The 12440-nt window shown below is 43.8% G+C and overlaps 1 protein-coding gene across 1 annotated transcript in view; it reads left to right on the top strand.

Moving 5' to 3' along the window:
* FANCA (FA complementation group A) overlaps window positions 1-12440 on the top strand; it is a gene marked incomplete at its 3' end in the record, with an annotated part of 185566 nt that overhangs the window by 20009 nt on the left and 153117 nt on the right. Inside the window, exons 5-11 of the mRNA XM_082257122.1 lie at window positions 2545-2640; window positions 2723-2796; window positions 5980-6092; window positions 6250-6332; window positions 6411-6444; window positions 11940-12006; window positions 12252-12364. Coding sequence (XP_082113248.1) covers window positions 2545-2640; window positions 2723-2796; window positions 5980-6092; window positions 6250-6332; window positions 6411-6444; window positions 11940-12006; window positions 12252-12364 — 580 coding nt within the window. The remainder of the gene's footprint in view (window positions 1-2544; window positions 2641-2722; window positions 2797-5979; window positions 6093-6249; window positions 6333-6410; window positions 6445-11939; window positions 12007-12251; window positions 12365-12440) is intronic.

Here is a 12440-nt window from a genome sequence, read left to right as displayed (position 1 = left end):
GGCCTAAAATAGGTCATCAAGCAGTGTCTGGCCTAACTGGTGATAACTGGTCCTGGCGCTCGGCTCTGATCCGATGGCCTGGTCATTAAGAGGGCAAATCCTTGTGGTCAAGAAGTGGTTAAACCTGAAGGAGGTGTTGTTTATAAATTACTTTACTATTGCTTTAGGCCTGGTTCACATGTATGCGGGTTGGTGGTTCACATGTATGCGGGTTGGTGGTTCACATGTATGCTGGTTGGCGGCCCACATTTGCACAGGCATAGCAGCCCATTGATTTGAACGGGCTGCTATGCCCTAATTTTCCGCAGAAAAAAGGTGCATGCAGCATTTTTTTAAAATTCAGTGGCCTTGAAATCCATCCTGCTTTTGCACCATGCGACTAACCTGCAGTTCCTGCTCTGGCAAGCTTTCTGCATTTTTTGTATACGTGGGCACGGCATTTAAAAACAGTTTGCGTGTGCAGCAACGGCAGGTAAGTCGCATGGTGCAAAAGAAGGATGGATTTCATGGCCACTGCATTTTTTTAAATTCTGCATGCACCTTTTTTCAGCTGAAAACGCAGGCATAGCAGCTCAAGCCCATTCACATCAATGGGCTGCTATGCCTGTGCAAATGTGGGCCCCCAACCCGCATACATGTGAACCAGGCCTAAAGCAATAGTAAAGTCATTAATTGGTTAAACCTGCAGGAGGACCGGTGTTTTTATCTATTAATTATTTACTATTGCTTTAGGCCTGGTTCACATGTATGCGGGTTGGGGGCCCACATTTGCACAGGCATAGCAGCCCATTGATGTGAATGGGCTTGAGCTGCTATGCCTGCGTTTTCAGCTGAAAAAAGGTGCATGCAGAATTTAAAACAATGCAGTGGCCATGAAATCCATCCTTCTTTTGCACCATGCGACTTACCTGCCGTTGCTGCACACGCAAACTGTTTTTAAATGCCGTGCCCACGTATACAAAAAATGCAGAAAGCTTGCCAGAGCAGGAACTGCAGGTTAGTCGCATGGTGCAAAAGCAGGATGGATTTCAAGGCCACTGAATTTTAAAAAAATGCTGCATGCACCTTTTTTCTGCGGAAAATTAGGGCATAGCAGCCCGTTCAAATCAATGGGCTGCTATGCCTGTGCAAATGTGGGCCGCCAACCCGCATACATGTGAACCGCCAACCCGCATACATGTGAACCACCAACCCGCATACATGTGAACCAGGCCTAAAGCAATAGTAAAGTCATTAATAGATAAAAACACCGGTCCTCCTGCAGGTTTAACCACTTCTGGATCGCAAGGATTTGCCCCTTTAAAGACCAGGCATCAGATCAGAGCGCCAGGACCAGTCATCACCAGGTAGGCCAGACACTGCTTGATGGCTATATAATAATGTAATGAGGGCTGCTATGCGTGTGTGTGTGTGTATATATATATATATATATATATATATTAGAGCTGCACGATTCTGGCCAAAATGAGAATCACGATTTTTTAGCTTGGAATAAAGATCACGATTCTCTGTGTAACAAAAAAAAAATTGGGATAACTTTACTGTTACGTTTTTTTTTTTTTTTATTCATTAAAGTCTATTAATTGCGTTTGAAAGACTGCTGCGCAAATACAGTGTGACATAAAATATTACAACAATCGCCATTTTTTTCTGTAGGGTCTCTGCTAAAAAAATATATAAAATGTTTGGGGGTTCTAAGTACTTTTCTAGCAAAAAAAAACCTGATTTTAACTTGCAAGCAACAAGTGTCAGAAAAAGGTCTAGTCTTTAAGAGGTTAAACTTCCTTTCTCCCTGGCAGAGGGAAGGAAAAGATACAAATGTAATCATTTTTGTTTATAGTTACTGGGAGACTTAGGCTTCTTTCACACGGTCCGCCTCCACAGGCGGATCCGTGTTGCTCAGCGGGGATCAATCCGCGATCCCCGCTGAGCCGGGCGGATGACAGCTCCGTCTCCGCTTGCAGAGCGGAGAGGGAGGTGTCTCAGCACCCGCTGCCCTCTATGGGGGATCGGATGAGAGCGGACCGCTTGTCCGCTCTCATCAGATCCGCTCCGCTCCGATTACTGAACGGATGGAAAAATAGGGTTTCCATCCGTCCAGATTTCAGCACAGGATTGGATGCGGATGGCAGCGGGTGTCAGCGGAGGTCACCTCCCTCCCTTTTAGATTGTAAGCTCTAATGAGAAGGGCCCTCTGATTCCTTTTGTTCCAAATTGTAGTGTAACTGTAATGTCTGCCCTCATTTTGTTAAGCGCTGCTCAAACTGTTGGCGCTATATAAATCCTGTATAATAATAATAATAATAATAATAATAATAATAATAATATTCTACAGTTGGGTGCCACTAATGGGTGTATATTTGTATATTGGATGCATGTGTAAAGTTTTTGCTTTACAACGAAAATTCAGTAGAGTAAGGGTTAATTACCAGAATTCTCACTCTCATTAGATTGGGGAATGACACCTTTTCCGTGGTCGATAAATGTAGTCATGCACAAGTTCTGAACATGCCTAACAGTCCCTCGTTTCTATCATATTTTTAGGACAGGCTGACGGCTTTTCTGAAGACACTGAAAGTGCTGAAGACAGAAAATTGTTTCAGATGCTCGGTTTTCTTGAAAGAGATCTGGGAACAACCAGTGAGTTGTGTTGCTGATGTTGCTGCAAATCAGTTTTAAAACCGTTCTGTTTCTTACATCACTGTTTCTTTGTGCTCGGCAGCGCCCTCCAGTGTTTGAAGTTGTGTGGCACTTGCACAGAATGGACATAGTGGGAATAGAGGACGTACTGGAGAGGTAAGACTAGCCTGTGTGTATGGCCTGATAGAGCATTCATAGGGCATTACAGCAAACCTGAATCTGCAATAGATGAGATGCTAAAGAGAGATTCATTATACTGTAAATGGAATATGGAAAAATATTCAGATCTGTGCCACAGTATCTCTGATTTAGCCCCGGATTTCACTGCCGCGACTTGTCATGTGACTTGGGAGTTCAAAGTTGCATGACAAGTCGCGCCTCATTAACGGCATTGGAACTGTTGTAATTGGAAGTTGCTCCGACTTAGAAAAAGGTTCCTGCACTACTTTTGGTGCGACTTCAATATGGCTTGCATTGACTTCTGTTAAAGAAGTCTTATGCAAGCCGCGATGAAGTCCCAAAGGGGTGTCGGGTTCAGAGTCGCAGTAGTGTGAACCCGGGCTTAATCAAATAATTAAAAGTGTAGCTGCTATCCTATTGGATAGAAACACCAAAAATGAAAAATAAATTAAGTGAACAGCGCTACTACCTCCAGTTGTGGTGATCTACCATGTAAACAATATCTTAACGTGCAATATGCAAAATGAAATTCACGTGAATCATAAAAATGCAACAAATATTAACCACTTTACCACCGGAGGATTTTGCTGTCTTACGTCTGGGCCACTTTTTGCGATTAGGCACTGTGCGACTTTAACTGACAATTGCGCGGTCGTGCGACGCCGTACCCAAATGAAATTGATGTCCTTTTTTTCCCCACAAACAGAGCTTTCTTTTGGTGGTATTTGATCACCTGTGCGATTTTTACTTTTTGCGCTATAAACCCAAAAAAGTGTAAATTTTGAAAAAATAACAATATTTTTCACATTTTTTATATGAAATTCCCCCCCAAAAAAATGTAAAAATCAAAATTTTTTTACATTTTTGGCCAATTTGTTTTCTGCTACCTATGTTTTGGTAAAAAAAATCACAATAAGCGTATTTTGATTGGTTTGCGCAAAAGTTATTGCGTTTACTAACTAAGGGAAAGATTTATGTCATTTTTGGTGTTTTTTTTTTTTTTAATGAGTAATGGCGGCGATCTGCGATTTTTTTTTTTTTGCAGGACTACGACATTGCGGCGGACAGATCGGACCCCTGACTGACATTTTTGACACTTTTGGTGGTACCAGTGACATTACTGCAGTAATCAGTGCTATAAATATGCACTGTTACTGTAAAAATTACACTGGCAGTGAAGGGGTTAATTTTATTGGAGAGGGAGGGGTTAATGTATGCCTGGTACTTACTAACGTGTGTGGGGGGAGGTGACTGTGTGACACAAGGACAGATCCAGGGTTCACTGCAATCTGACCCTGCCTGTCACTTCGGAGATCCGCCCGCTTGTGTTTACACAGGCGGGCGGATCTCCACACTCGATTCCCCGACGATCGGGGAAGAGCAGCGGCGATCGCCAGCGCTCCTCCCCTGGTCCGACTCCCGCTGTGACTGAATACAGCGGGAGCGCGCCTCCGGCGGCGCGTGCGCGCCGCCTAGAAGGGGGAGGGTCTACCGACGTAGTCAGACCTACAACAGCCACTTTGCCGAAGTAGGCTCAACGTGAGCAGCGGTAAAGTAGTTAAAGAGTATTTGCAGTCTGCTCACATCATTTGTAATAAAAACATCTTTGCCTCCAACCAATAATTAAGGAAGAAGTCGTTTGGAGATGTGAACACAAGTCTGTTTTTTTATGAAAGATTGAGCATATGCAAGCAAATTCCTACCAAAGGACTCTTTATGGACTGATACATTGTTTGTTTTGTTATTTATGGTTTGATATGATATGCTGATTCTGAAAATTGCTATACAAACAGATTTAAAGTGATACTAGCACATTAGCATTTGGGAGCGTGGCACCACTTTTGAATACTATTTTGCACATTGATACAAGTTTAGAGAGTGTGTATAGGTGTGAGTGATCCTCTTTGTAAGTTTTGTAGTCTTATAGCAGCCCTCAAAATTTTCTGCTCGCATTTTGTGAGTAGAAAATGATTGAGGGCGAGTGTTGGGCTGCCTCGGGAGCCGTTCTCCCAGTGATCGCCCAGGGGAGGAGAGGAAAAGGAAAGCTGGCCGGATAATGACAGAGCGGGGATCGCCCCACTGTAACAGCTTTCATTTGAATTGCCGGGCGCTCGCCGTCACACACAGCACCGCCTCCTGGCCCAGCTCCTTTGATAGACAGAACACCGGTCCAATGCCGGGACGTGTGACATCTACCATAGGAGCCAATCCAAGAGATGGGACTATGTGTGACGGTGAGCGCCCGGCAATTCAAACAAAAGCTTTTACAGCGGGGCAATCCCCGCTCTGTAATAATCTGACCGGCTTTCCTCTTCCTCCCCTCTCTTTCCCTGCACTAGTCAGGCTGCATTGATGGGCACTGATCAGGCTGCATTGAGGGGCACTGGTGAGGTTGCATTAATGGACACTGGTGAGGCTGCTTTCATGGGCACTGGAGAGGGGGGATGGATGGGCATAGATGAGGCTGCATTGATGAGCATTGATGGACACCGATCAGGCTGCATTGATGGACACTAATCAGGCTGCATTGATTGGCAGAGGTGAGGTTGCATTGATGGGCACTGGTGAGGCTGCATTGAGGGGCACTAGTGAGGCTGCATTGAGGGGCACTGATGAGGCTGCATTCATGGGCACTGGTAAGGCTGCATTCATGGGCACTGATCAGGCTGCAGTGATGGGCACTGGTGAGGCTGCTCTGATGGGCACTGGTGGGGTTTCACTGATGGGCACTGATCAGGCGGCACTGATAAACTTCACTGATGATGCTGCTCTGATGGGCACTGATAGGCTGTATTGATGGATACTGCTGAGGCTGCACTGATGGGCACTGATAAAGTTTTGTATTAATATTTATTTTTGTAACTTCTACATTCATGCAGAAACATTTAACAGTGTCATTTTATGAGGGCGTGTTTAGGGGTGGAAATAGGGGTGGGGCAGGGTAGGGGCTGGGTGGGGCAACCCTTTAGGCAAACCCTTAAGGCTTTGCTAGTAGCTCAGGAATTTAAATTTTGAGCCCTGCTTATAGCACGCAATAGCACAATGTAGGAGCATTCAAGTACACCCATTTTAAATGCCTTTTTTGTAGATTCCAAAATGTGAATGGCATTTGATGCATAACACAATTTCTCTGATCATTGACACATTGTTTGTATTCAGTTGTACAGACATGAGCCGTGCTGTGGATTGGTTCTGCATGGAAATGCGGGCGCTGTGTCTGCACATGGAAAATTCATCTGCCGATGCTGAGTTTGTGGAACAGATCATATCTAGTAAGTTCTCCAAAGTCTCATTTAAAACATGAATAGGAATCTTTGCATGCCCATAGGCTTAGCAGTAATGGGGGTTTGTGCATAGTGTCCTTTGCTTGCTACTTTGATAATATACAGCTTCCATGTGGTCTAAAGTTGTTCATCTTTCAATCTATAGATCTGTTGGCTGTGTTGATTGGCAAAGCTTTTTGTCAGCCCGCTTCTTCTGTGAAGAATTCAGAACAGTCCAAAATGTCAAAGGTATATTCTATTACTGCGATTTTACCTTTTCTTGTACTTTCTGTGTAGATTTATAACAAAGCTTTTCCACTGTTTCAGATCTCGCTCTCTATCCTGGATACAATGCTTTCATGTAAGTAATCAACAGAATGCTAATGTTTTTCCCTCATATTAAAGCGGTAGTAAAGTCTGCTTTTTTACTTATCCTCAGGTAAGCCTATAATAAGTCTTACCTGTAGGTACAGTGAACCTGCACTGTTTAGTCAGGTAGAAAAAAGATACAAGTCCATCTGGCTCAACCAATAAAAAAAAGAACACCCAACCATACAATCCCATATACACCATCCTATACCCGCCCCAACCACACAAACCTATATACACAATCCTATACCCACCCCAACCATACAATCCCATATACACCATCCTATACTCGCTTCAACCATACAATCCCATATACACCATCCTATACTCGCCCCAACCATACAATCCCATATACACAATCCTATACCCACCCCAACCATACAATCCCATATACACCATCCTATACTCGCCCCAACCATACAATCCCATATACACCATCCTATACTCGCCCCAACCATACAATCCCATATACACAATCCTATACTCGCCCCAACCATACAATCCCATATACACAATCCTATACCCACCCCAACCATACAATCCCATATGCACCATCCTATACTCGCCCCAACCATACAATCCCATATACACCATCCTATACTCGCCCCAACCATACCATCCTATACTCGCCCCAACCATACAATCCCATATACACCATCCTATACCCACCCCAACCATACAATCCCATATACACCATCCTATACCCACCCCAACCATACAATCCCATATACACAATCCTATACCCGCCCCAACCATACAATCCCATATACACAATCCTATACCCACCTCAACCATACAATCCTATACCCTCCCCAACCATACAATCCCATATACACAATCCTATACCCACAGTTGATCCAGAGGAAGGTGAAAACCCCAGCAAAGCATGATCCAATTTGCTACAGCAGGGGAAAAAAATTCCTTCCTGATCCCCCGAGAGGCAATCTGATATTCCCTGGATCACCTTTACCTGTAAATATTAGTACCCATTTATATTATGTACACCCAGGAAAGAATCCGGGACTTTTTAACCACTTTACCGCTGCTCACTGAGCCTCTACTGCGGCAAAGTGGCTCGGTAACATCTGACGACGTAGACCTACGTCGCCAGACATTCCCCTCTCTCGGCGCGCGCGCGCCGCCGGAGGCTCGCTCCCGCTGTATTCAGTCACAGCGAGAGTCGGGCCAGGGGAGGAACGGCGGTGATCACCGCCGCTCTTCCCCGATCGTCGGGGAATCGAGTGTGGAGATCCGCCCGCTTGTGTAAACAAAGCGGGCGGATCTCCTAAGTGACAGGCAGGGTCAGATTGCAGGGTTCAGCATAGCTGAACCTGCGATCTGTCCCTGTGTCACTCAGTCCCCTCCCCCACACACGTTAGTAAGCACCAGGCATACATTAACCCCTTGATCACCAATAAAAATTAACCCCTTCCCTGCCAGTGTAATTTTTACAGTAACAGTGCATATTTATAGCACTGATTACTGTAGTAATGTCACTGGTACCCCCAAAAGTGTCAAAAATGTCAGTCAAGGGTCCGATCTGTCTGCCGCAAAGTCGCAGTCCCGCAAAAAAAATCGCAGATCGCCGCCATTACTTGTTAAAAAAAAAAACACAGAAAATGACAGAAATCTTTCCATTAGTTAGTAAACGCAATAACTTTTGCGCAAACCAATCAAAATACGCTTATTGCGATTTTTTATACAAAAAATATGTAGCAGAAAACAAATTGGCCTAAAATGATAAAAAAATTTGATTTTTACATTTTGGGGGGGGGGGGGGGATTTCATATAAAAAATGTGAAAAATATTATTTTTTCAAAATTGTCGCTATTTTTTTGTTAATAGCGCAAAAAGTAAAAATCGCACAGGTGATCAAATACCACCTAAAGAAAGCTCTGTTTGTGGGAAAAAAAGGACGTAAATTTAGTTTGGGTACGGCGTTGCATGACCGCGCAATTGTCAGTTAAAGTCGCACAGTGCCGAATCGCAAAAAGTGGCCCAGACGTAAGACAGCAAAATCCTCCGGTGGTAAAGTGGTTAAAGCAATCTGAGCTGGCCAGAATCACCTCTGGAGGGAGTCTATTCCACATTTTCACAGCTCTTACTGTGAAGAAACCTTTCCGTGTTTATAGACAAAATCTGTTTTCCTCTAGATGTAAAGAGTGCCCATTGTCCTCGTTGATGACCTTAAAGTGAATAACTCAACACCAAGTTCAGTATATGGACCCCTTATGTATTTATACATGGAGATCATATCCCCCCTTATGTATTTATACATGGTGATCATATCCCCCCTTATGTATTTATACATGGTGATCATATCCCCCTTATGTATTTATACATGGTGATCATATCCCTCCTTATGTATTTATACATGGTGATCATATCCCCCTTTATGTATTTATACATGGTGATCATATCCCCCCCCCTTATGTATTTATACATGGAGATCATATCCCCCCTTATGTATTTATACATGGTGATCATATCCCCCCTTATGTATTTATACATGGAGATCCTATCCCCCCTTATGTATTTATACATGGAGATCCTATCCCCCCTTATGTATTTACACATGGAGATCATATCCCCCCTTATGTATTTATACATGGAGATCATATCCCCCCTTATGTATTTATACATGGTGATCATATCCCCCCTTATGTATTTATACATGATGATCATATCCCCCTTATGTATTTATACATGGTGATCATATCCCTCCTTATGTATTTATACATGGTGATCATATCCCCCCTTTATGTATTTATACATGGTGATCATATCCCCCCTTTATGTATTTATACATGGTGATCATATCCCCCCCTTATGTATTTATACATGGAGATCATATCCCCCCTTATGTATTTATACATGGTGATCATATCCCCCCTTATGTATTTATACATGGAGATCCTATCCCCCCTTATGTATTTATACATGGAGATCCTATCCCCCCTTATGTATTTACACATGGAGATCATATCCCCCTTATGTATTTATACATGGAGATCATATCCCCCCCCCCCTTATGTATTTATACATGGTGATCAAATCCCCCCTTAATCAGCTATCACTGCTGGGAGAACACAGGGAGTATTGTGAACACAGTGAGTATTGAGAACACAGGGAGTATTGAGAACACAGGGAGTATTAAGAACACAGGGAGTATTGACAACACAGTGAGTATTGAGAACACAGGGAGTATTGAGAACACAGTGAGTATTGAGAACACAGTGGTATTGAGAACACAGTGAGTATTGGGAACACAGTGAGTATTGGGAACACAGTGAGTATTGAGAACGCAGTGAGTATTGGGAACGCAGTGAGTATTGAGAACACAGGGAGTATTGAGAACACAGTGAGTATTGGGAACACAGTGGTATTGAGAACGCAGTGAGTATTGAGAACGCAGTGAGTATTGAGAACGCAGTGAGTATTGAGAACACAGTGAGTATTGGGAACACAGTGGTATTGGGAACACAGTGAGTATTGGGAACACAGTGAGTATTGAGAACACAGCAAGTATTGCTAGGGGCTGTAGCCGCTGGCAATAATTTCATGCTAGAAATCCGACAAGCTGGTTGTTCCCCAGTCAATCTATGGATCAACTTGGGTACAATCAGCCTTGAATGTTGGCCGGTCCCTGCTGAACTGACCAAGATTCGAACCATCTATAGCCGGCTTCAGCGGTGACTTGATTTTTATTTTATTTTATTTATTCGTATTCTCTCTCTGACAGCAGATGTATCAGGCTGCAAGGCTGTCCTATTTCTTGCATGAGCTTGGAACTGGCAACAAAAACTCAAACTAGTTTAAAAAGGTGCTGTTGGGAATACATTTAAAAAAAAAAGGAAAAAATGTGTTAAATGACAGTTTTATACCCCTTCCATTAACATGGACATAAGACGTTATTTACTAAAACTGGAGCATGCAACATCTGGTGCAAACGTGCATAGAAACCAATCCGCTTCCAGGTTTTATTGCCAAAGCTTAATTAAAGAAGCTGAAGTTAGAAGCTGATTGGCTGCCATGCACAGCTACACCAGATTCTGAGTGCACCGTTTTTAGTAAATCAACCCCATAGTGTCAGCAGTAATGAGCCCTCAGGAGAGAGGTCAGTCTCTATGGTAGCCTTCTACCCTGATTCTGGGCTGATGTTTCTGCTCTCATAAGGTAGCAGCACACCTACCTATCCTTGAGACTCAGGCTCGGTTTCCACTAGTGCGACTTGCGATGCGACTTGACACATGTCAAGTCGCACAGCAAGTCAAAACCCCTTTGTTTTCAATGGGGCCCGTTTCCACTGCCGCGGCTTCAGTTGCCGCGACCTCAAAAGTAAATCGTGTACTACTTTTGAGCGCGACTTCCCTCTATATATGAGGGACAAGTCTAACTGAAGCCGCGGTTTACTTTCGCTACGAAGTCGTGCTAGAAGTAGCACGACTTTGTAGCCGCACTAGTGGAAACCGAGGCTTAAACCTCAAAGTGAACCTGTGGCTTGCCTGTAAAGGACAAAGCAATAGGTTCCATTCACTTCTCTCTCTTCTGTTTCACATACTTTTTCTTTGCTTCCCCAACCGGTCTGTTTGACTGCTGGGAGCAAAGATGATACCCTATACTTCTGGGTATGGTGGGATACCCCATACTTCTGGGTATGGTGGGATACCCCATACTTCTGGGTATGGTGGGATACACCATACTTCTGGGTATGATGGGATACCCCATACTTCTGGGTATGATGGGATTCCCCTATACTTCTGGGTATGATGGGATACCCCATACTTCTGGGTATGGTGGATCATGAGACTCACTCCTCTTACTTAGGCCTGTGCCAGAACTTGAAGCTTACACAGTGCACCCCCTCTTCATTTCTAGAATGAAGCAGATGAGGGGGGAGTAAAACAAAGTGAATCTATGTTAGCATATGAATCTCAAGAAACCCTCGTTCACACTGAGGGCGGGTTTATAATTTGTGTGCGTTCAGGTGAACTCGCACGATTTCAAACCAGCATTTCAGTGCAACTTCAGGGACAATTTGAGAGACGTGTGCGGGTTCGTGCACAGATATCTATTGAGATCGCCCCCGAAGTCCGCAAAAGTGCAGAAACTACTTTTGGGAATCGGTGTGGCACCACAAAGTCGGCGTTGCACCGATTTGGACAGTGCCGTTACAGGCAATAGGCTCTAATTTGACATGTCAAATCGCATATCAAATTGGCCCGATGTGAACCGGAGGCGAAGTGACATTCATATGCTAATACACGCCCATTTATACATTTATTCTACTTCTCTTTTTAAACTGAGCTGCTATTGGCTTCTAGGCCTGACTGTGTCTTGGTTCTGCAATTATTTATCCACACCAGTGACAGCTGGGGTCGTTGGCGGAACTGTTGGTTGTTTCATATTCTTACCTGAATGGATCATTTGAATCGTATTCTAGCCAATAAAACTGCTATACAAATGTGAGCTATGTGTTTTTTTCAGGGCTCCTTGATGCCGTTGTGGAAGCAGGAAGTGGTCAGTCATACAAGCCAGGCGTTGAACGACATTGGTAAATCTCCCTTCCCTGCAATTTCAGTTGCTGATTGTGCAATCCAATAATGTACCACAAAAAGATGTTCTAAATTTACTTGATCGCGGTTATTATCTCTCTATTGCTTAACAAGGTCAGGTCTTCCAACCACCATTTATTACCTTTTGGGTGCCTTAAAGTAAAATATTACAATAGTTTTGAAATGCTCCATTTTTTACCCAGTTAATCCTCAGAGCTGTGTTGTTGCGTCTGTTTCTCTGCAGGTTAATTGCCTATAAGGTCTCCAGGTACAGAGCCCGCGTGATTCCAGACTCGCTGGAGGAATTCTTTCTTCACATGCTCAGTCAGACTCTTACCTATAAGCCGAAGCTGAAAGGTAACTGGTCCCATGTCGAGCTCTTATTTGCTTTCTTCCTCAAGAGTGAATTCAAGGAGTTGATTTAGGGTTGGAT

This window comes from Pelophylax lessonae (assembly GCF_965119305.1).
Source record: "Pelophylax lessonae genome assembly, chromosome: 4".
Classification (NCBI taxonomy): domain Eukaryota; kingdom Metazoa; phylum Chordata; class Amphibia; order Anura; family Ranidae; genus Pelophylax; species Pelophylax lessonae.
Note: the sequence above shows the minus strand (reverse complement) of the source record. Positions and strands in the feature narration are given on the sequence as shown.